This window comes from Astatotilapia calliptera, chromosome 1 (assembly GCF_964374335.1).
Source record: "Astatotilapia calliptera chromosome 1, fAstCal68.1, whole genome shotgun sequence".
Taxonomy (NCBI): Eukaryota; Metazoa; Chordata; class Actinopteri; order Cichliformes; family Cichlidae; genus Astatotilapia; species Astatotilapia calliptera.
The window spans coordinates 25533751-25559151 of record NC_137422.1 but is presented as its reverse complement, the minus strand read 5'-3'; the positions used below and the strand labels follow the sequence as shown (position 1 = coordinate 25559151).

The following is a 25401-nucleotide window of genomic DNA, read 5'->3' as shown; positions in this document are numbered from 1 at the left end:
AGATAATGTATCATAATTAGCCCACCCCCTCAGCCGACGCACGCATACACGTGTACAGACACATATTCCTCGTTTCGTCCTTTCTTTCCCCTGTGCGAAATGTTTTAATAAGCCCTACACGCTCTGTGTGCAGAGTTTGATTTGTTTTCTCTCCATGCTCCCCGGCCCTGGATCGAGACATTAGCCGAATTCCCCCGGGGTGATTGGATGCAATTTGTCCGGAGTAGACAGGCACGTCCTGGATGTTAGGAATTCACTTTGCCTCAACGTGACAAGTCTGACTTCGATCTACAATCGCATCTGAAAGTGCACGGAGCGGAAAGATTCAATGCCATTAAGTGTTCTTCTGCCCCTTTTTTGCGAAGTAACGAGATCATCCATTTGCTTACAAATATTCATAACAGTTCATTTTGCGAAACCTCCAGCCTGTGTGGAGCGTTAAATGTGGGCTACTCATGGTCAGTTAGGCTGGAGTGAGAAGTCAAAGAGGCGATATTATGCCCCCCAAATCTGTGACCCTTTAAATTAGATTAAAGATTGACAGTGGTCTGAAGTTAAAAATAATAATAATAATAATAGCAAAGTGTTAAGACTGACACCTGCCACTCAGACTTGACTGTGATTGATTCTGATGCTTCGTGCTGGCAACAATAATGTTGCTGTTTTGCGCAGGGCTGAGTAGGCGCATTTATCACTCACTTGCCAGGAGTGGCTGAAGTCAGTGTCCGTGTCGCGCTGTGAGCTGACAGGGGAAAATGGGAGCTAACGAGGTTGTCAGATGTCCTGACAAGACAAATGAGAGCTCGTCACTCCCTGCGCTTTAATAACGTTTAATGGAAACGTATTGCGCCGTTCAAAATAAAGTGTTACACGTACCGGGGTCTGATGGCGACTCAGTTAATTACGCACGGCGAGGTAAATTACGCATCAGCTAAAGGGTGTTGGCATGGATTCAGAACCACCAAACAGGACTATCTATATAAAAAACCTATGATTTGTAGGTAATAGAGCAACTCGACCTTGGATTTTGTTATTTTCAACAGCTAATTAGACCAAGCACATAATTAAAAGACTTTTTCAACATGTGGCCAGTTTAGTCACAATGAAGGTCTTTTTTTTCAAAGATTATCTTAGTAACTGTTGGAAGAAATGTTTGTGTGGAAAATAGAAAATCACTGAGAGGGAAGAGCTTAAATATGACAAAACAGATTCGTACGCATCAACATTTACCTGGCTAATAGATCAAATATAAATCAAAGATCTAACATGTTGGCTTGACTGGGTATTTCTTGACCTGTTAAGTATGTTATGTCATTAGAACCTTAAAGCATGTTTCTAACTTAAATTCAGACCTCGTAGATGGAAATTATTTTATTATAGATTTCACGTTTCTTATTTTGAGGAGTCCTTATTTTTCTTCCAATGCGCCTACATAAAATTTGGTTCTTTAGGAGTTTTTTTTATTTGTTTGTTTGTTTAAAAAATAACTAATTTGTATGTAGAGCTGGGTTCAAATCCAGACAAAACTCGAAGTGTTTTTTGGTGAAATGTAACACTTGTCACCAGTCACAAGCTTTGCAGTGGTCTGCGCTAAGAGGGTTTCACCATTACTCATGCTAGGGCTGTGGTCTGACTGTATTTTTGTGAATAACATTGAGCACTGAGGTTGTGCATTCTTCTGTGTAATTCATGGTGCGCGATATAGTCAACACACGGTATGGTAGTTGTGGTCATGATACATAATCCCCAGGGCTGGCAGAAGCTGGGCTCCAGCATGCTGCTAGGACAATTTATCTGGGTCTGCGTTGTATTGTTAATATTTGGTTAACCCGCCTGATAGTGTAATTGATGTGCCGTGCACTGCAAGCAGCTGCTCTGTCTTTCCGTGTTCGTTTAAAATGATATTTGCTTGGTCAGCTGACTCGGGATAACTAGAATAACCGATGATTGGTAAATGTAAGAGATCATCGCACGTCAATGAAAACAATCTGACTTAGTCAAGTCCGCCGTCTTAGTAACGACCAGGTGGACAAAAATGTCTGAGCATCATACAAATAAAACTCAGCAAACAGAGTAATGATGCTTCCACAAAGCCTTGGATCCTGAAATTTAACCTAAAAAGTGAGCGAAGTAGGGTTATACACCCTAGTTTCAACGAGCATGATAAGTGACAAGTGTATAAAAACTTATTCGACATGGCTTCTTTCTATAGCGGTGAAGGAGGCGGGCTGTGCGCGTAAAAATAGACATTACTTCGCTAATGCCATCACCTGGCCTCTGGCACTTTTCTATGCAGGGTCAGAGGCCGGAACACCTGCTGCAGAGAAGCAGAGGGGAGGTAATTAGACTAGATAGATAGATAGATAGATAGATAGATAGATAGATAGATAGATAGATAGATAGATAGATAGATAGATAGATAGATAGATAGATAGATAGATAGATAGATAGATAGATAGATAGATAGATAGATAGATAGATAGGCCAATGACCCTTCCAGCAACAGAGGAGACAGAACATAAAAGACCAAATGTGACAAACTCAACGTAGATCTATGTGATATGTATAAATGGATGCCGCGGCAAAAGGCTGTACATGAACTCACACAGATAACTGGGCTATGTAAAACAACACACACTAAATCAGGCAATAACGACGACAAACCGTCTGGAAAATAGACGCACATAGTGCAGCAAGAAATCACTTCTTCCTCCCCTCTCCCTCCTTCTCCTTGTCTAGATGACAAATCCTATCCTGGAGTAAATATTTTGAGGATAATTGAACTGATTGTTATTTGCAAGTTTCTCTGTCTTGAATATAAAAGCTGCGGCGTGCCTGTGCGCAGTCATAATGACTTTCAGACCATTGGCAAGATATATTCATAATGTGGCGACTCTTAAGTCGCTAATATGCAATTCTGCTGAATATGTCAGGACGCATTATTGATTTGGCTTTTCTGTCTCTTTGGCGAGCCGCAAATGTTCTTTTAACACTGGAAATGGGAGTTATAAGAGGGCTGCAGAGACTCTGAAACGTCACAGAACAGAAGAAGCTGACCTCTCCGCTATAAGAAAGCTCACTAAAAGCTCTGTAAAGCCTGCCAAATTCTGAAGGGTAAAAAACAAAAAACAAAAAAACGTAGGAATTGTAGCCAAGTTCTGGAGAAAACGCGAAAAAAACTGTGAAAATTGTATTTGACAACATGTTTGTATCTTATTCCAGAGACACTTTGTTGTTCCTTGAACATATAGATTATTGAGGACTTCTCTGAGAAAAATACGGATGATTTTCGGGTCAGTGCTTCCTTATTGATCTTATTCACTCCATCCCTTACAGGCCGGTTATTCAGCAGCACCCCGCTGTGGATACACACTACATTTCAGTCTATACAGTGTTAAGCCGACATACTGGCTACAGAAAGCCTCTGCACAAACCGCGAAACGTTTCTAAATCTAATCACAAACGAACCGTAATTAGACAAGTAATTACCGGCGTAATTAACAGCCTCTTTCTGCTCGCTGTGCTTTGATATGGACGGGCAGCGAGTTCTGCGCTTTATGGCACACAGGCAGCAGCGGCGGATAAAGTCTTTATTATTATTACTGGAAACCCATCTGGTAATAGCCTTGCCCGAGACCTCCTCCCCCCTAATCAAGGTTTTAATTAAAGACGGTTGAGGGCCACGGAGAACAAGAAGGCCAGTAATTAAGACTAACATTGGACCCTAACAGATGCAACCCTCCTCCTGCCTTGGTGCAAAAAAAAAAAAAGGAAAAAAAAGCACACAAACCAAGACTCGCATAGTCTTTTATGTATGGATGTAATATTCAATAAATCATGATGGATGAAGGTTTGCGGTTGCTGCTCATCATAATGCATCACGACGCGAAATAAAAGCACAAACTCATTTAAATACAACTATTTTCTCGTGTAACTTGCACTGGGTTGAAATTTGAAGTATAATTATGTCAGAGTAGAAAATGGGACAAAACTCTATCCTTGACACTAACAAGGTAGGTTAGTTGTGCGTATAGGTTCCGATATACAATAAAGTATTAAACTATAATCTGAGATCAGAGGTACGTGCCCATTTACTGAGCGGAGACGCGGTGGTTATGGTGTTTGTTTTCATATTTCTTTGACATGTATTGATTTGAAGACAGCTGCATAGGTTTTTGTAGCAGGAGAGAGCCCCCGGTCACCCTGCATTAGTGTCATGTCTGAACATTAGCGCGACACTGAGGGTCCAAGCAGGACACATCACACATCAACGCAAGATTTTGGTTCAGTGTGCATATTATTAACTCATTTCAATCTAAGAAAAATCAATTCGCTTTATTGGGTAAACAGTTGAATTTTAGAGTCTTCCTGTGTTTCAGGTATATATTGTGTGTAAAAGTGCACCTGGAACATCACACTTTAAGCCTCTGCTCCCGTTAAGCTCATACCACACCCTATCACATAGACCACGCTGTTTCAGAAACAATAACAACTCTGGCACTTGTGGTGATGAATATTCACATTTGCTTCGGTTAATCCTCACTGATTCATTTTCTACCCTGTAAGCGCGCGCCAACGCTCTTACATACTAAGAGTCTTTCTCCGTAAGTTGCACCCTAAAAGTAAAGGTTTGCCCCTCTTCAGATGGGCAGACAGATGGGCAGAAGTTTAGCCAAAATCTCCCGCAAAGTTCTCTGGCTGCTCAGCCACCACTGGAGAAACCTACACGAGATTGCACTTTGGCTTCTCGAGCTCTACTTGGACAAACGACAATTCACCGTGTGGTTTTAAAGTAAAACTCGCAGATGGAAAGAACCCATCCCCATTCAACTTCCCCCTAAAAGAGTGCAAGAACGAGAACTCCAGCCAAAACAGTCTCCATCCTTAAACTTTCCTCTTACTGCTGCAGAGACACGTGCGCGGTCTATATTTCGTAATCTGCTACTGACACACAACCTAGCAATACTGCGATGTTTTATGATAACTGCCTTATAACCCACTGCACTGTTAAGACTTCACCTCTGTGATATACTATACTATTTAAGAACAGTCTATGCTGACAATAAAACAGCGCAATTTCACCAAACCTTCACAATAAAACTCATGAATACCATTTCGAATTACATATTAAGCTCAGTCTAAATCATAGCAAACATTCCAAACTTGGCCTGCAAGCCGCAGCTGCTCTCAGCTCCACTGCCAGCTTCATAGCGCTTCATCATTGCCACTTGTGGAGCTTTTCTGCCCCCTAGCGCCGAGTTAGACATCCACAAAAATTCATATAATGTTGCAGAGTGTAAATACCGGAACGTGCCGCTGAGTTAATTTGTACTCTCCTGACCAAAACTGACCTGGCGCAGTTTGTAATCAACTCAACTGGTAGACATTGTGCCGAATGATTGCTTTCACTGTTTGAGTCCACTATTTTGTTGTTAAATGTTCTGGCTCGAATTAGGCTGTAGGATTTAATTAAAATTTGGTTGTTTCGTTCATTTGTTTATGTTTGTGCATGTTTGGCATCATTGTTCAGGAAGGCCGAATGGAGACGCAGATTTTATATACAGACTTTTGTTTTAAGATCCACATAAGATGACGATATGTATAACGACCTTCCTGCAAGAACACCGACATCATCATTTATGATGTCGGTGTGAAATCTTATAAAAACCTACATTCATGAACAATTTCAATATATACAATTAAATGCTCTGTAGTTTACTAGAGTTTTTTAATCTGAGACATTTTCATGCATCTGTTCAAATATGAAAATCTTAATAGCTTCTGACAAATATTGTCTTTTTGTCACTTTCACACATCGTGCAGTGATGCAGTTAATATATGTACAGAGTTCCCCGTTGAGTCAACAGACCTGTCATATCACTTCACAGTTTACTTTGGCAGACTGCATGCATCCATCTACTTGTCAAATTCGAATACTGCTATAAACAGTGTGTGGCTTGAATAGGTCAGTTTATAATATCTGGCACACTGGCTAATGAAATTATAGATATGCGTAAGAAGAAAAAAGATTAGAGATTTACTATTATATATTTCTGAATCAGCTTTAAATATCCCAAACAATAAAAGAAAGAAAAGATAAAACAGAACACTGTCAGCTTGGTGAATTTAAAGCTTTACCAACAAGTTATCTACTGGCTTTATGCACAAATCATACTTCTCACACCCTCTGAAGTAATATAGTAATCGTGAAAAAACACTAATATATAAGTAGTGTAAATAATAAATCACCATTAAACTTCAAAAATGAATCAGAGTGTACAGAAAGGTTCCTGGTTTGAGCTGTTTGACTTCAGGGTACTAAAAACCTACAAAGCCTGATTTTGACTGGATATCAGTTCATTATGTAGACTTTAAGTTTTGGTCAGTGATCTATCAAGGAGTGTAGCAAACTTTTCCTATTTAAACAGCAAACATTTGCTCAAGTTTTCCTACTCTTTGTTGCCGTTTCCTTCACGAACACTGACCAGTGGCCAGAACTAACCCATCTTTTTTATATTATTACAGCTACATCACTTGTTACAGGAGAGCACTTCTGTAAATCTTTCTGCTCCAGGTACATAAGAAGGAAGCAAGCAATTATCCTTAATATCCCAGTAATGTAAAAAGAATGGGACTTAATTTTCCATCTGGTTGCATGGTGAGAAATGTCAAATGTATTGGATTGAAACCGTTGTTTTAATCATTAAAGGAGAACGGTGAAGGTTGATGAAGAGGTATTAAGGTTTTGCTCCTCATGCATAATTTAGTCTATTGATCAGGTGGGTCTGAAGCTCATGCGGCTTTCATACGTATGTCCTACTTTGATCATTTTGTCAATCTTCCAAAGTGTCAAAGTGCTTTAGAATTTGGAATATAGATTGCAATGGCCTGTACGGGAATATTATACTAACATTAAAGTTGAATATTTTCATGATATTTCCACTTGACCCATAGTTATGGCACTGACAATAGTCGCACACATACATTCACCTTAGTTTGCTGAAGAATTTTGTCTTGTAATGGAAATGTGCTTCCCTTGGAGAATCTTCATTTTTTCCTCTCTCCCTCTGTCCTGCTCTTTCTCACTCTATGCATGGAGGGAGGCTGGCATTTACTTGACAATTTCTGCCTTTAAGTGCACGCTTTAAGTGCAGTGTTTTTATCTACACCTAAGATAGCTACAGACCAGGACAATTTAACAGGCAATTTAACTGACCGTGTGTTAGTGAAGCTGTCTGAGTCCCACTCTTTGCCAAAGCGCCATGGCATGATGGATGTAGGCAGTCTGGGCTAGGTGAAAAGATGCACACACGCAGACGCATACAAACACACACACAATCCTACTGAATAGTGAGATACACAGACACACACCGCCCTGCCATATTTTCCCAATACAAACGCATATGGGCCCATCCACAGCCAACCCCCTTCCATTAAGTCAACATCTTGTGCTGGCGGTTGGAACAGTGCAGGGCTGGAGTCAGGTCGTCCAAATCCGTCAGTAAGAGGAGGCATAGGCGTTTGTCATCCTCCTCTCTGGGCACCATCCTCCTGGAAGAGAGAAAGGGGGGACAGAGGGTGGTGGAGCTACGAAGCATCTGGCTCTAGTAGCTCCAGCTGCAGGGAGAGAAGGGGGACAGGAGCTGCGCTGCAGCCCAGGGGAGACACTCTTACTGCAGCCAAAACCTCTCCACTATTCTATCTGCTGGATGAGGGAGCGGAGAAGCAAGTCAGTGAAAGAGTTTGCAAGAGCTGTTAATAACCTAATAAGTGGAAGCAATAGTAGTACACTAAAAACACCGATATTTAGTTTCTTAATTACTCTATACTTAAATTCCACTGATGTTGTGTTTCAGTTATGATTTGTTAATGCTCCGAGAAGATGAGTCTCGTTACATCACATACTATTAAGGTCTTTGTAGTAGTGCTCATCTACTAGAGTGTCCTCGGCCACAGAAAAAAGCCTGCAGCGCAAAAGCTGGAAAACAGTATTTGTGGCACGTGCACACACTTGAGCATGGTTTTCCCTCGAACATGCCACAGTGTAAAGAAGGTGTAAAGAAAGTATTGTAATGCCAACTGACTAGAAAGTTGAACCAGATGTCACCCAAATGATGACCAATAAATCACAGGCCACAGTCATGCAGCCAAAGCCTAGAGACACCCTTTAGCATCTAGCGTCAGCACACACACAAATGATGTTTAGCCAGTGGCGGGCATTTAGCACCAGACCCCATCAACTCTGAGGGTGCTTTGTCACATATCTATGGATGATTCAGAGCCCGGAGACAGCATTTAGTATTAGCACTTAATGTTCCACTGTGTTCCAGGGTTTGTTTTCTGGCTATATAGTTATGCTGATTGAAGAAAGGACATCAAATTATGTTTTGAGGGATTGGATGAGAGGTCCTCAGAGGGGGAACACATGCATTGCTCTCTTATTGTGAAGTGTGACCTTTATGGAGGGAAGATCTAGGGGCCGAAAGAGTGCCTCTGCTCAATCTGAGATATCCGCTAGGATTAATTAACCCCATTCTTCCATTAGGCCATTGGGATTGCTAATTAGGTTGAAAGAAGTCCTGCAGGAGTCTCCACATACTGTCTCTCTGATCTCTGCCAGGTGTATTGACTTCATATTAAGTGCTGCTTTTCAACTGGGGCATCTTTATATTTTTATTTGCTGTGGTAGAACTAGAAAGATGCTAGGAAGCAATGGGAAAGACGTGGTGGGACAAGCAGCAGAGGTCTACAGCCAAACTAGTGAAGCGGTTCATGGGCAGTACTTTAATATCCAAAGCACTTCTCACTAAACCATCATAGTGCCTTTACCCTTGGGACTTGAGCCACTCGAGGCACACTTCACATGTGCTCGAGACAATCAGCAAACAAGTAACAAACATAAAAAGCAAAGAATTCAGTGGTTTTGAACATCTCTGAAAATCAAAAATCTCCCTGTTCTTCCACACCATGGCCTTAACCCCACTGTGAAGATCCTGTTGAGGTTAGCCAGAGAAACAAATGAAATTAGCAGCACAGATCACAAGCATCTGTTAGATGTCACTAATGATATGTCAAGGGGGCTGCCGTGCGCTATTGTTCCGATCGCCTATAGATGCACGTCTGTGTAATCTGATAAATGAGTGAACATAAATTTGCCGCTCTTTTTCTGAAACCAGACCATTACTGTCAATCACGTAGACGGCTACAGCGAGCCAGAGGCTGCCGGCTCGCACAACAAGCGCTGGTCCCCACAGTCTCATGATGACGGTCCCCAGACGGTCTGCTGTAACAGCTCCAGCTAATCTTCTTTTCATGGTCTTCATTACGACCTGTCAGAACATAAATTGACAGTAAATTGCCATGTTTATTAACACTGCGCTAAAACAGCATCCTTAACTCTCCTGCCCCCTCGTGCAAATGTTAACATTTAACAGTGACCAAGAGGATCAATTAAGATGCGGCATGAAATCATGCTGCGCTCAAAACAAATGCTCTCGAACAGACGCACACACATATAGAGGTCCCCGCATTCACAATTCCACCTTAATATGCCTCCTCAAAGATTATGTCCTCTGTTGATGACCCCCCTTTGAAAACCTATTCAGACAGACACTTGCTTGCCACATATTTTCAGCTCGAGTAACGCTGGAAAGGAAGGGCCATGCTTCACGGAGCACTGCATCAACAGAGTCTAGAGTCTGAGACTTGCAGCGGCCTTTGCCATATAACACAGTAATTACTAGATCAAATCTGTTCAAATTGAAGCAACGCTGTTCTGTGATCCCTCCTATACTAATCAGCACACTGAGGTATGGCTGTGTGACTATAAATTGCTGACTTAATTAAAACCAGGACCTCTCTGTCATCTAATTACAGGGAGAAAAGGTTATTGCTTCAATGCAATTTTCCAAATATGATTCCTTCACAGTTATTAAAGGCTCAGGCGTCGTTTATTGTTTCAGATTTTTCAATATGGAAATGGCCCCGGTGACAGACGTAATGACTCGGGGAAAACGCTTCATCTCGATAGTGGCCTGGCACGGCCATTTGTCTAAGATAAGTGGAGCGGACAGGAACGGGGGAAATGTCATGGGAGGTATCCCATGATTGCCTCCACTTTACAGTTGTCATTAAACAGAGCAAAGGTTTCTTTTCTCCTGTGTGGCAGCAATGAGAAGTTTATTAATCTATTGAGTATAGTGAGGGTGGTGAGTTATTGTTACTATGAAAATTCACAAGGGAAGAGGAAAATTGTTTAATTCTGTGATGAGAGACTCTGTGTTCTCTGTTATTGTTCCACTCTAATCACTATTCCACCTCAAATCTTCCACAACTTGAAACCTGACAACAGCAACAACAACAAACATATTAATGAGAAACAAGCAGAGGGAAATCCCAGGAACGCAAACCAAACAATTTAGTGGATAAAGTGGAATAGTATCAAATCACTTTTGTGGTAAATACAGTGAAGAAAAATGAATAAAACGAGATGTAAATCAAGAGTCCCTAAACTCCCCCCCACTTGTACACATGATGTGGCCTGTTAACTATTTTTTTAAGTAATAGTTTAAATCAGTTTCTTAAACATTTTGTTACATACCCATCTGCAGAAGCAGAAAAAGAAATTAAAATACACGGCTCACAGTTTCTGTGAATCAAAATAAAACAATACATTAAAAAATACAAGTGGAACTTCAGCAGTATACTGTCTGTAAAGTCTCACTTCAAAGCATATTGAATATGTTCACTTAGAGTGCCGCTATAACTCTGTAGTGCTTTATACTAAGCTTCTAAAGCTGTTTCCACCCTGCAGTCTTTTCTCGACATTACCTAATCAGATATAAAACAGTCTTTAACATGCATTTTCCCACATTCATTACCCAGGTACCCTTGGCTAAACCAGGCAGCATGGTTAGCAATTGTTGCCACTGTTTTTGTCTTGATTTCAAATCCAGGCAGAGCCCTGCTGTGTGGATTTTGCATGAGCTCCTTGAGAGGCTTGTGATGTAAAAGAGGCTTTTAATCTCAAGTCTCACTTCTTTGATAAAGGTAAACATAAAATGAAAAATCAAAAAGTTTGTATCCAGTAGTGAGAAACTGTCTGACACTATGTGTGAGAAAGGGCAACTTCACACAAGGTCACATCCACAGATAACTTAAAATAGCTTCAGGGTCTGAAAAACCAGTGTGGAAGTGCTTTAAACCAGCATTCTTATAATGATCAGCAGAGGGGTGACTCTTTTGTTCTTCCATAAAAGAATCCCGGTTCTAGAGAAATCCATGTAAAACCTGCCCTCGACACTTTCCTGACAACTTTACGGCCTCAGTCGGTAGTTTCAGGTCATACTGAATAAAACAAGAAACCAATGAGGGTGTGGTATCCTCAACTCAGTTCCACCTCGCGCTGATCCCATCTACTTTCAAAACACCAAGATGAGGACGCTGAACGCGCTCAGCTTGACGTTTCATAACGGGGCTTCACTATCCAATGAGTGACGCCACAGCACGATAAATCTTTTATGTGAGTGGGAGTACAGCTCAGTTCTTTCTCATAATCTTCATGTTGGCAACATTCTCAGTTTTTGTGTCTTAGCGAAATACAACATGAGGCTCCTCATTTAACATTAAAATCATTGCATAAGTCTGCATTGTTTTATTTGATTTATTTAGTTTTTTGTCGCCTTTGTGGCTCAGAGTTACAGAAAAGAGAACCACCTAGTCCTGAGCTGCAACTGAAAGACAGACAACAAAAAAGGGGGAAAAGGACATTAAAAAGCAAACATCGACAAGTTTCTAGCTTCTCTGTCTTCAAAAGCTTAAAGAAGATACTTGATAATACTAGTAAATGAAATGTTGCAGGCATGACTTCAGGTATACAGTAAACAGCGATTTAAAAAAAAAAGAACTACAATCATATTTACTGTCAAACTCACTTCCATTGTGCACGATCTCAGTTATTTATAACCCTTTAATTATTCAGATGCGCTGATTAATTGTTGTTGCTTAATCAAACTAACAAAACTGTTGTCGCACCAAAAGAAGATCAAAAATCTGATAAATGCAGTGTGTGTCTGTAAGCACAGGGCAAAAAGAGGCCACAACTGAACTGAATTTTCTGGACACTAATGCTCTGTGTCTCCCACCATAGGGTTTTCTTAATTACATTAACCAAATGCATTCTGCAGTGTGTGCAATCTCATGGTTAACTGAACACGCCCGTAGCTGCAGCCCCCTCCCCGTTCTATTCCTTGGTGAAATATTCATGTTGAAAGCCACTCTTGCCATCCGCTTTCTCCTTCCAACATGTTAATGCCCGCTGTTGTTCAGCCATGCTACCATTGTTTGAGAGTATAGTGTTCAGCATACAGGTAACACCTAAAAATCTGCCCCTGCTGTGTGATCTAAAGTTAATGAAAGGGTCCAACTATCTATCCTGCTGAGACCATCATCATCACCAAGATGAAAATTCTGTATTCTTGTATATCCATATGTATCTTTAGGAAATGCATCTCTTTGGGAAAGCACATTTGTATTTCTTCATGTCTGCACAGCACACTGATTCAAATTGACCAGGCAGGACTAATTTAAATACATTAACTATTCATTAATTGAATAAAGAGGCTAGTTGGCCCCAGGGCCTCTTTATAATCATAAACTGGGGTGTACTGTTTATGCAAAACAGCAAAGTGCCATGTGCTGGCTTATTATGCTAATGATGAATGGCAAAATACATGTTTCTCCTGCCCACAAAGGAGGATTAGGCATGGCAGTGTCAGCAAGTTGTTTCCAGGGTACAGAGTCTGTTCTTCCATATTACCTCATGTTGAGATGGGGCTCAGTAATGTGATTCTTTTCGTTTTCTTCACGTGGATATGATCACACACCCCTCCCTACACCAACTCTTCCTCTATCTCGAAACATTATATCGCTAGGACTCAACTAAACTGGACGACTTCACACTCTCGCATTGACTTATGAAGTTATCTGTAGTTGAAGCAATCTTTTAACTTTCCACATTCTCAGATATTGTTAATGATCCAAAACCCATGCTCCGTATTTCTTAAAATGAAAAAAATTAACTTAAAAACTACTTTAACTAAAATTACTAAAACCTAAACTAATTTAAGTAAATACTAAAATCTACAGTGCAAAAGTGTTGAATCAGCCTCACACGTCTTTATACTTTATACTGTTTTAGGAAAATGGGAAATAAATAGTGTATCTGAGGCAAAAAACAAAACAAACAAACAAACAAAACCAGAGTGTTCTTCAACATATCCTGAGCTCTCATACAGAAGCTTTCTTTTCATTTGTTGAAGTAGTCTTCATTAATAGTTCTCCAGGCTTCTTGAAGGACATTCAAAGCTCTTCTTTGGATGTTGGCTGCCTTTTGTTCTGTTCTCGGTCAAGATGATCCCACATTGCCTCAAAAATGTTGAGGTCCAGGCTCTGGGGAGGGCTATCCATGGATGGATGGATGTCAGATCCATTGATTTGACAAAATCTCCAACACCAACACTCCAACACTACGACATGTCTTCTCATTTAATTGTTTTTCTTTATTTTTACTACTTTCTACATTGCAGATAGATACTGATGACATCAAATACATGACACAAGATATATGGAATTATGTAGCAAAGAAAAAAATTGATAAGTAGTTCACAGGCGTGCCTTGTCAGGGTTCATTTGTGGAATTTCTTGCTTTCCTAATGGTGTTGGGACCATAAGTTGTGTTGTGCAGAAGTCAGGTTGGTACACAGCTGCCAGCCCTATTTGACAACTGTTAAAATTCATATTATGGCAAGAACCAATCAGCTAAGTAAAGAGAAATGACAGTCCATCATTACTTTGAAAACTGAAGGTCAGTAAGTCCAGAAAATTGCTAAAACTTTGAAGTGTAGTAGCAAAAACCATCAAGCACTACGACAAAACTGGCTGACATGAGGACCACCCCTGGAAAGGAAGGAGTCACCTCTGCTGCTGAGGATAAATTCATCAGAGTCACCAGCCTCAGAATTCGCAAGTTAACAGCACCTCAGATTAGTGCCCAGATAAATGCCACACAGAGTTCCTGTAGCAGACACATCTCTACATCAACTGTTCAGAGAACATGTGAATCAGGCCTTTTATGGTCAAATAGCTGCTATGGAAAAGCAGCAAGCAGAAAAGATTTGTTTGGGCCAAGAAACACAACGAATGGACATTACACTAGTGGAAATCTGTACTTTAGTCCAAATTTGAGATCTTTGGTTCCACCCGCCGTGTCTTTGTGCGACACAGAAAAGGTGACCGGATGGTCTCTATGTGCATGGTTCCCACCGTGAAGCATGGTGGAGGAGGTGTGATGGTGTGGGGACGCTTTGCTGGTGACACTGTTGGGGATTTATTCAAAACTGAAGGCACACTGAACCAGCATGACTACCACAGCATCCTGCAGCGACATCCCATCCCATCCGGTTTGCGTCTAGCTGGACAATGACCCCAAACACACCTCCAGGCTGTGTAAGGGCTATTTAACCAAGAAAGAGAGTGATGGAGTGCTGCTCCAGATGGCCTAGCCTCCACAGTCACCTGAACTAAACCTGATTGAGATGGTTTGGGATGAGATGGAACGCAGAGTCAAGGCAAAAGGGCCAACAATTGCTCAGCATCTCTGGGAACTTCTCAAGACTGTTGGAAAACCATTTCAGGTAACGACCTCATGAAGCTCATCGAGGGAATGCTAAGAGTTTGCAAAGCAGTAATCAAAGCAAAGGGTGGCTATTTTGAAGAATGTAAAATATAAAATGTTTTGAGTTATTTCACACTTTTTTGTTTACTACGACATTATTCCATATGTGTTCATTCATAGTTTTAATGCCTTCAGTGAGAATCTACAATGTAAATAGTCGTGAAAATAATGAAAAACTATTAAATCACAAGGCGTGTCCAAACTTTTGACTGGTATTGTACATACATACACACATACATACATACATACATACATATATTCTCTACTCAACAAAAGAAATAATAGAGGCTACATCCTCTCAGCTAACCATCCAACTCGTTTCCAGAAAGCAGTTTAAAAATAAAGGGCATTAAGGGGATACATTAGTGCACATGGCACGAGTGACACACACATCTGTGAAGGGATTATCAGTGATGAACGATAAATCAGGTTTTGGAACAACATATGCTGCCATCCAGGCTTTGTCTTTTTCAGGCAACGCATTGCCAAACCACATTCTGCACATGATTACAAGAGTAAAAGACAGTGGGTGCTGAACCGGCCTGCCTGTCGTTCACCCACTGAAAACGTTTTGGGGATTATGAAATACAAAATGTAACAAAAGCAATTGGCCTCCTCAGCTTCCAGATGCTTAAGTCTTTTGAAATATGTTTCTGAAAGCATGTTAAAATCAGCATTTTTTTTAAATGTCCCAGTTTCAACATCTGATAGGATATGTTGTCTTTTTATTACTAAATATAGTGCATGGCCAGTACATAACATTCCCACTAGTTACCCTGCCATCCTTCACTTTCTCCATCACTCTCAGACACACTAACACACATACACGCACATAGACACATTCAAAGATATTCCACAGCTGTTATCTTAGCAAGACTTTAACTGTGTCATGATGTCACAGTTATTCATTCAGTTCTATAGCAACTAACATATAGAATAATCCATCTAAATCCAGTAAGCAGTACTCGTATAATACTATAGTATTGCATACTTTACGGATTCAAGGAACTTTACCCTCAAACAAACATCAAACACTGAAATCAGTTCCAGCATGTTTTACCTTAAACGTTTTACACTGAAGCAGCGAGCTGCATACTTGTGACTGATGATTTTTTAGACAGCAATGGTTTATTTATATCCCTGTACATCAGCGTAGCTGTGTGCACACAGCCTTTTCATTTCAAATGCACCTTATTACAAGTTGGCAGAAAACACTTAAATAGTTCCCTAAAACTGTGTGTGTTACTCCCGTTCTCACTGGTTGCTCGCTGACCCACGTTGATTCTCCTGCTCTGGTCGTTCGTCAGCTTGCAACGTGGCGCCGGAATCCCTCTCGTGTTACCGACATCCCGTGGACCAATGGGGGATATTCTGGCAGTGGTTGAGGCTGGGGCCTGAATCAAACGGAGTCTGTGAATGGCTGTACGTAAGGCGGCAGGAAATCCCTGTTTGGTTGCATCCCTTTCATTGGGATAAGGGACAGGATTGACTAAACCGGGGAGGAGTGTAGGTGTTCAGAGAGGACCTGTTTGCGGGCGCAGGTTGCGTTTTGAGGGTGTTTGAACATTGCTGCAACATTGTTGCGCTCCGCCGCTGAAGACAGGACAAAAAGTCGGCGTTTAGCGGTCCAGCAGTGAAAGGAGCTACACAGCCGCTTGATCATTGTGTGTTGTGGTGTTGTAGGCCCGTTTCGGAGATCGCTGTGCCCTCTGAGAGAAGTCAGCTTGAACCCCGACTGATGGCCGGCTTCAGCTTCGTGTGCGCTGTGCTCCTCTGCGCCGCTGTGGCGCAGACCAAGCCGACGCTGAGAAAAGAGAGAGTTCATCATGAGCCAGAGCTAAGCAGGCAAGCCCACGAAGACAATAAGAGCTTCCAGTATGACCATGAGGCCTTTCTGGGCAAAGAGGAGGCCAAAACATTTGATCAGCTCACCCCTGAAGAGAGCAAGGACAAGCTCGGGTAAGGAAATGCTACCAGCACTCTGCCACATAAGCTGATTTTTGGTATCTGAAAGTGAAGTTAGTGACAGGCTTGGTGGGATTTCGAAGGACAGGTTGGAGCTTTTGTGTTTGTTTGTTTGTTTTAAATCACACACTCTGCCGCTGAAGCCCGTTTCGTGTAACTGTTCAGACTAAGAACACTAAACATTTAAAAACATGGGAACATGTGCCTGTGAAAGCACTCCTGCTTTATTATGGCACCCATACTGTTTGCACACACTGTACACTTAATAGTCTGCAGAAATCTTAATTACAAATACTCATTAAAGATTCATTTATGGGGGTGAAGTTTAAGGAAAGTTTAATGGCCGAAGTTCTGCATGTAGGTATTCTGTACAAAACTGCAGGGCACGCTCAGTGTGCCACTTGGTTCTGTTGGCAGGATTCTTCAAGTATTAAACGTTTTTTTTTCTTCTGCCACTGCTGCAGTGACAAGTTGGCACCATGTGACGCAAGTTAGTCCATAAAACTCCTGCTTGTTGTCTTGAAAGAGGGAGGACCCCTGTAATATCACAACGTGGCAGCCCAGGTCTAAGAATACACCACAGATGCACTGCAGTTTTTAGCTTTCTAACCTGGGTTTGCCTGCCCCTCCCTCAGAAATCCTTTCTATGAATCCACATTACCTGTAGGAAATTAATTATTTATTAATTATTAATCCAGCCTGTCATTAATCAGTATCTCATTACTAAAGTCTTCGGTCACTCTATATTTTACTTTTATACTTTCCTTCTTACATTTAATTGGTTTTCAAAGTTTTTCTTTGGACATCTGTTTTGTCCCCCCCCCCCCCCCCCCAATTTTTAGTCCATTCCTTTATTTTCATTTTCATTTTTATTTTTGTCTGTTTGTTTGTTTAATCACTTAACACTAATGTGAATCATTCAAGCGTTAAAAAGCACGAAGTGGACAATCTGTGAACAATAAAAAGGAAGTAGCAGGCCTGTAAAGGACTAATTACAGCAGATGAACGGTATCTGAAACCTATGTTCTTAAGAAAAAGGACAAAAATCAACCGAAGACTTGACGCAGGACTAGAGGGTCAGGGTTTGCATTTGCATTTCAGCCGGTGGTGTTGGGGACCTTGTCAAACTTGACAGAATTACTGATGCAGAAAAATACCATTAGGTTTTGATCCACCATCTAATACCATCTGAAAAGCATCCTATCAGCAAGACTTCATTTTTCAGTATAGCAATGATCCCAAACACAATGACAGTGCGGTTAAAGCATACCTGGACTGAAAAACACACATTAACATTATCAGTCATGGACTGGTCTCCCCAGAGCCCGGACTTCAACACTACTGAAGCTGTGTGAGATCATCTTGACAGAGAACGCTACAAAAAGCAGCCAACATCCAAATAAGAGCTTTGACTGTTCTTCAAGAAGCCTGGAGAATTGGCCCTGAAGCCTACTTAAAGAAGAATAAACACTGCCATACCGAATACTGACTTTTAAACTTCTTAAATTGTAAAACCTCAATTTTTGCCTTCTATATTGAATTTCAGCAAATCTCTGCACATTTCAATAAATAAATATTTTCAACCAAAATATAAAGAAATGAGGGGCTGAGTCAGTATTTTTGCACAACACTGTATGTTGCCTATATATGCCTATAAGATCTAGTTAATATACCACTAATATCGGTCTTTTCCCCTGCCCAACAGAAAAATTGTGGACCGAATAGACAGCGATGCAGACGGCTACATCACCACAGCTGAACTCAAGGCTTGGATAAAGCGCGTCCAGAAGCGTTATGTGTATGAGAATGTAGCCAAGGTGTGGACTGATTATGACCTGAATAAGGACAATAAGATTTCCTGGGATGAGTACAAACAAGCCACATATGGATACTACCTCGGTATGGGCTCACTAGTTCAAGACACATGGTGTATTTTTTTATTTTTTTTTAGTATTAAAGTATTACATGGCTATTAAACCTGATTCATTTTTTATTCATCTTTTTTTTTTTCACCCTCTTAGCCAACCCGGAAGAATTTGAAGATGCCACGGACCAGTTCAGCTTCAAGAAGATGCTCCCTCGTGATGAGAGGAGGTTTAAAGCAGCTGATCTGAACAGGGACCTGGCAGCAGACAGAGAAGAGTTCACAGCCTTCCTCCACCCTGAGGAGTTCGAACACATGAAGGATATTGTGGTTCTGGTAAGCCCTTTGTGTTCACATGATCTTTAAGTAAGGAGTACGCACGTCAGACCTGAAAGAAGTGACGTTCCCAAAAGTAAGAGCACGTCTGAATAATAAGAAATATGATTTAATTCCAAGAGTTTTGAGTTTCTGTTCCATGTGTTTGATCTCGCTACTTAAATAAATGTGCTACATTTGAATAACCTCCTAATGAAATTTTAACTTGGCCCAGAAATGATTGAGTTCCTATATATTTTTTTGGGAACAGGTCCAGTGGGACAAACCGACCATCCCATTTAAAACTCAATCTTTAAATATAAATTCGGCTTCGTGGAATGTGGGGTGGCGAATGTTAGCAGTGATGCACTATGCTGCTCTGTTCATAAAATTTGTACTACCCATTTGACAGAGTTAATTATTAATCTCTCATTTTTATGATGTTGCTGAATGTTACCAAAGAACGGTTCAGCCAGGGGTGTCTTCACTGATTGTGGTGAATCTGGCTAGAGCTAACATGATAGTTACACATACATACATGCTGCATTCATACTTTATACTTACAATGAATTTTTCAGAAACACTGATCTTTCTAAAACTATGCAAACGAATGAGTAACTGATGGTACATGCGATCATAGGAAAAACATTAGAAAGGATGTGGCTGTAGGCTAGCGTGAACAATAACTGAAGGAGATTGCTGTGCAGGATCAGGGAGGAACGTGAAGTTGGTAAGCGCCAACTGGAACCCTACACACACTTCACATTTCTACCTTCAAACTGCTTGTGTTGCTGCCATCTACTATTGGCACCAGAGAGCTCCTGCACACTGCAAACGTGGAACAATACCAGTCCTTAAGAATAGTAGATTAAATTTGGCAGACGAGAAATCTTTCATTCTGAAGCGTAACACTTTCCATGAGCATTCACATGTATTTGGCCAAAGAAAACAGAACAGAACCGGTCGTAGTTAAGTCAGAGAGATGTGAATAATCAAGGAGGCATAGTTATTGATTAGGAATTTGGGAAAACTAGTCAGGAAGCAAAACTTGGATGTATGTGGTGGTGTTTATGTAGGTCTTCATTTCTTCCTTTTAACACACCATTAAGAGAATTTCTGAATTTCAACCTAAAAAGAGTTACGAAAGGGTCAGTTTTAGTGATCTGAAACTGTTTGATGTGAAAGAAAGCTCATATAAAATGCTTTAGTTCATTGCTGAACCCATTATGTTATTTTCCAAGCAAAGACAAGATTTTATAGCAGAACATAGGTTTTAATTATGATACCGATTATACTGCTGTGAATTGTCGTGTCCTTTTTGCATCCTTATAAAACGGAGAACATCTTACCCTTTCAGTGTTTCTAAAGATCTACACTGGAGAAAAATCTCTTTTTGCTGACCCTGCACAGATGTAGGAGTAGCAGCTCTAATCTAAGTAACTCCAGAACAGCCAAGCTGCTTGCCCTGTGTGTAAAGGGGACCCCGAACACCCTTTGGAAGAAAATAGTCTCTGCATCATGTATCCAAGATTTCATTCTCTCGGTTGCTACCCAAAGTTCGTGACCATAAGTAAGAGTAGGAACCAAACTGACAGCTTTGCTTTCATGTTCAGATCACTACAGCATCCACATCACTACAAGTGCCACCCCCACACGAACAAAACCCTGAGATACTTAAACTCCCTTCCCTTTAATTAACCAGTTAGCCAAATTCACATACTGTCAGATCCAGTATGTTACAGATAAATCTAGTGGAACCAAGTGTTTGCTGAAAAGGGTAAATCATTGTTGAGTGCAACTCATCAGTAGTCCTGTATTGTTGTGTCACTCTGCCGGCCCAGCTGTGAGCAGAATCTTATAAATTCACTTTTCCACCCCAGGGCTGCACGTTTCTCTTCTATTACTCAAAGTGAAAGTTCCTCTATAGTTGACGGACCCTTGTGTCTTCCTTTAATGATATTATTAACTCATTCTCTATGCAGGAAACCTTGGAGGACATTGACAGGAACAGTGACGGGCATGTGGATGAGGACGAGTATATCGGTGAGTTAATTCAAAACATCAAACATCTACTTAGAACCTAACAATATACCACTCAGTGTTTTTAAAACACACACTGACAATTTGAAGCATACAAAGACGAACAGGAATGTGAATAAGGAGCATAATATAATATTTCAACAATTTGCCTCAATCCCCTAATCACTGGAAAAAGTGGATTTTAAAGTGTTGCAGGAGTTTGCAGGAACTTTTCAGCTCTTTTTAGAAATACGAAATATGTACATGTCCTCTTGATAGCATTATGTGTGCACAGTTCTTTAATTATGAATCATTTAGTGTTGATGATTTTTCTATCAGTGCACTGAAATGACAACTCTGCCGAAATAACAGGACTTAAACTTCACCTCCACTATAGATGGATGTTAGGGTTCAGAGCTTCAGTGTCATTGGTGTTTGCTTTGGAAAGCTTGCATGTGAAATAGTGTACATTGTGTGTATGCCATTTTTGTAGGAATTTATACCAGGAGTGTATTTAAGGTGTAAATTGTGTGTTCTCTTTAAATGCAAACTAAAAAAATGTCGAAATGTCTTATTCAAATGTTCTTTCATCATTTCTTTGGGTTTCAGCGGACATGTTTGCACATGAGGATGGTGGTCCAGAACCAGAGTGGGTCAAGACTGAGAGGGAACAGTTCTCTGACTTCCGAGACTTGAACAAAGATGGAAAAATGGACCAGGATGAAATCCGTCACTGGATCATGCCACAGGACTATGATCATGCACAGGCGGAGGCCAGACATCTGGTGTACGAGTCTGATCAGGACAAGGTATACTGTTTCAGTTCACAGCAGAATTCTTCACTTGAGTGTTTTTTTGCTTTCGGGAGAGTGTTTTTGTTTACATTTAAATAAGAGCTTTTTTAATCATCATATTTCACACGTTCTATCTCCCTTATCAGGATCAGATGCTGACTAAAGAGGAGATCCTCGAGAACTGGAACATGTTTGTGGGAAGTCAGGCTACTAACTATGGAGAAGACCTCACCAGGAACCACGACGAGCTCTGAGCTCTCACTGCAGCTTTGTGTGTGTGTGTGTGTGTGTGTGTGTGTGTGTGTGTGTGTGTGTGTGTGTGTGTGTGTGTGGAGCGCTGGTCTACAAAGACACAATCACACACAGTGACATTAAGAGTGGGACAGATGTCAGTTTGTTAGACTTCAAACCAACATTGTACCAAATGAGAGGACGCACGAGTGTCGATCCTACCACTAACTCTGTGGGTCTGTTTCAGTCTTCGTATCGATGTTGTGCTTCTGACATTCAGGAGCAAAGCCAGACCCCGTGGACTTACTTTCCAACAATGGTGCCTTCCAGCCGAATCGCCAGATTCATTGCCTCAGAGATTTGTGTAGATAGTCTGTAACAAAACTTGTCAAAGCTTAGTATTGTCAGACATGGGAACAATTTTTGATGCTAATGTGAAACCACAGCTCAGAACGTTTGTTCTGAATTTATTTATTTATTAAATTGCTTCTGAACTTTAGGTTTGAGAGGAATATAGTGTTCTACTAAAGGTCTTTTCCTTTTCAGAAAAACAGACAACACAAATTTAGTTTTTTCGTTTGTTTGTTTACAGTTTTATTGTCCTGTTAACTAAAGACTTTTTATATCCTTTAAGTATTTTAAGAATTGTTGATTACTGATGTTTAATGGCATGGTTTTTGCACGCATTTGGTTTTAGTGTAGCCTGTGAAAAAAATGTTTCTCCACATTTAGTTTGAAATGTATATATTGGTATACGTAAGGCCAACTGTGTGCTCAGTGTTCACATTTTCACTTTTTGATGTTTCATTTTTAACTTTATCTGTTTACAACTGTCTGATTTTAAGGTCAATTAGGCTAAGGCCTACTGAATATGTAATGGGTGGAAATAAAGTCTCCCTTCCTTGATTTCTCACGAGTAAGTTCTTGCTTACTTTTACCTCACTCCAAAGACTTATTCCTTGTCTTGGCATTGTACCTATCAACCTGGATTATTATTATTATCATTATTATTATTATTATTATTAGAACAATGTAGTGTGTGTGTGTGTGTGAAAATAAATGTCAGTAAATGATCAGGACACTGTTGCTCAATCCCCCCACACACCCACGCTCACTCTTACACACACCTTTTAAAAAAAAATCTTTAATGTTTTCCCTGTCTTGATGTATCCCAATCCCAAGTTGCATAATTTGCATACCACACAGGCACAAACCTGCATTAGAAACTGCACATGCTCACAAAATGTATCCAACTACAGTTGCTATGCGTTTCCACACATGTAGAAATGCGTTTTCTTTTTTACTCCATGTTACTTGCACTTTTAATTTGTGTTTGAGTTAAATATGACACGTCTTATTAGAGGCCAGCTATTTCACATTGTTCAGTGTTTGTTCTGAGTTAAAGGGCTTTCAGCAGTGAGTTGAACTTTATTAGTTAGACTTTCCCAATAGAGACTTGGATCTCTTGTGTGTGTGTACATTATTATTGTACTTTATTGAGCCCCGTGGGGAAATTGCTCTCTGCATTTAACCCATTCACTCAGTGAAGCAGTGGGCAGCCATTGGGCGCCCGGGGAGCAGTGTGTAGGGACGGTACCTCAGGGTAGCTGTTAAGGGGAATCGAACCCCCGACCTTCCGATCATGGGGCAACCACTCTACCTACTGAGCTATCCCTGCCCTTGTGCCATCAGAATGGCCCTAATTCTCCTTCCCGTTCTTAGTTGTGACATCCAGTGTGGTCTGCTGCTAGTGTACCCCACCTGCCTGAAGGTTAGACTTTTCCAATTGGGTATGCTCTTTTGCATACCTTGGTAATAAGTGGTTATTCGGGTTACTGTTCATCAGCTCAAAGCAGTCTGGCCATTCTCCTCTGAATCAGATCAGAGGCTCTGATCTGTGGCATCAATAAGGCTTTTTTACTCAGGGGTTTGCCACAGACTGCATATTTGTAAGTGCCAAAATAGCGGCACCAATAACAATGCCACACTTAAAATCACTTAAATAACCACGTTTCCTCATTCTGATACACAGTTTGAACTTCATTTAAGGCAAACCGCAGTTTTAGGTTAACTATGTCTAAATGCAGCACTGTGACACGATGGAACTGACGCCTCACTAGAAGAAGGTCCTGAGTTCAATTCCACCACCTGGCTGGGGGGTTTTTTCTGTGTGGAGTTATGTCTGTTCTCCCCGCGTTTGCATGGATTCCCTCCGGCTACTCCGGCTTCCTCCCACAATCCAAAGACATGCAGTTGGTGAATCTAAATTGCTCATAGATGTGAATGTGAATGTGAATGCGAATCGTCTCCCTCTCTCTGTGTTAGCCCTGCGCCAGGCTAGTGACCTGTGGTAGCCTCGATAGGCTCCAGCCCCCCTACGACCCTGACAAGGATAAGCAGAAGAGGATGGGTAGAAGTCTAAATGCTTAAATGTATTGGGTTGGGAATTCATATAGCTAATACTACTAGCTAAATTAATAACCTCAAACATAATCCTGGGTTTCTGCAGTTTCTGAATGGTCAACATTTACATTTATTTACAGCATCATCGTCACAACTTAATAAAAATCATTATGCATGTAGAAAACCAGTTAAAATACAAATTTTCCACTGTCAGTGTGACATGGTGTCGTGCTCTCTCTGTGTCCTTGCTACAAATGGTAACAGGTACAGGTGAACACTGGTGTTCATCTGTTTCACTGACTGGACACCAGCCTACATACAACACGTAATACTTTTAAACACACCACTGAGTTTCTCAAAACTTCTTTCCTATTGTGCTGCAATATTTATTTATTTGTCAGTCTTTTTGGGGGGCTTGCCTTCCTAACCTCTGTAAAACGTCCCTGTGTTTGAATGCTGCCTGTCTTTATAGCTTCACCAATGAAGACAGCTAATCGTCCAGGCAACTCAACTTTTCAAGTCTGGATTCAACTTTTTTATTCGTTGAACATCAGGAACAAGCGCACTATTAACGCTATTAACACTATTAACACTTCTCAGGACTAATTACAGACTTCACACACACACACACACACACACACACACACACACACACACACACACACACATGGAAAGCAGACATGGAGTTAAGCTGACTTGCTGTTGCTCCTGGCTGTTGCAGTAAAACTCTCAGATGTAACTGAGAAAGCAGTTCTGCCACCCAGCCTGTCCCCTCTGCTTGCTCATGTGGAACATATGGATATATGTGTGCCAGTTAGCAAGACAAGTCAAGCGGGACCAATGCGATAAAGCTCATTAGGAACAAGGGACAGAGCAATGTATGTGTGGGCTGTTTTATTCCGTTCTAATGAAAGACCTCCTTCTTCTTCACTCTCAAACTAGAAGCCAAAAATGGCTACAAAACTATCCTCCAAATATCCAAGTCATGTTTGATATTTTTACTCTGGTTTGAATTACTTGAGAGCTTTTTTTTTCAGGTTTAAATAACTTAACAATAAGAATGTTTGGTTTTTGCT

General features: G+C 40.8%; 1 protein-coding gene across 1 annotated transcript; it reads left to right on the top strand.

Annotated features, from left to right (window-relative positions):
* The first annotated feature begins 16043 nt into the window (after positions 1 to 16043).
* On the top strand, positions 16044 to 22828 carry rcn1 (reticulocalbin 1, EF-hand calcium binding domain). Its single transcript, XM_026170201.2, has 6 exons — positions 16044 to 16693; positions 18405 to 18598; positions 18721 to 18899; positions 20861 to 20921; positions 21507 to 21706; positions 21838 to 22828. Exons 1-6 carry the CDS (start codon positions 16473 to 16475, stop codon positions 21943 to 21945), a joined length of 963 nt encoding a protein of 320 aa, XP_026025986.1. The 5' UTR covers positions 16044 to 16472; the 3' UTR covers positions 21946 to 22828.
* The last annotated feature ends 2573 nt before the right edge of the window (positions 22829 to 25401 follow it).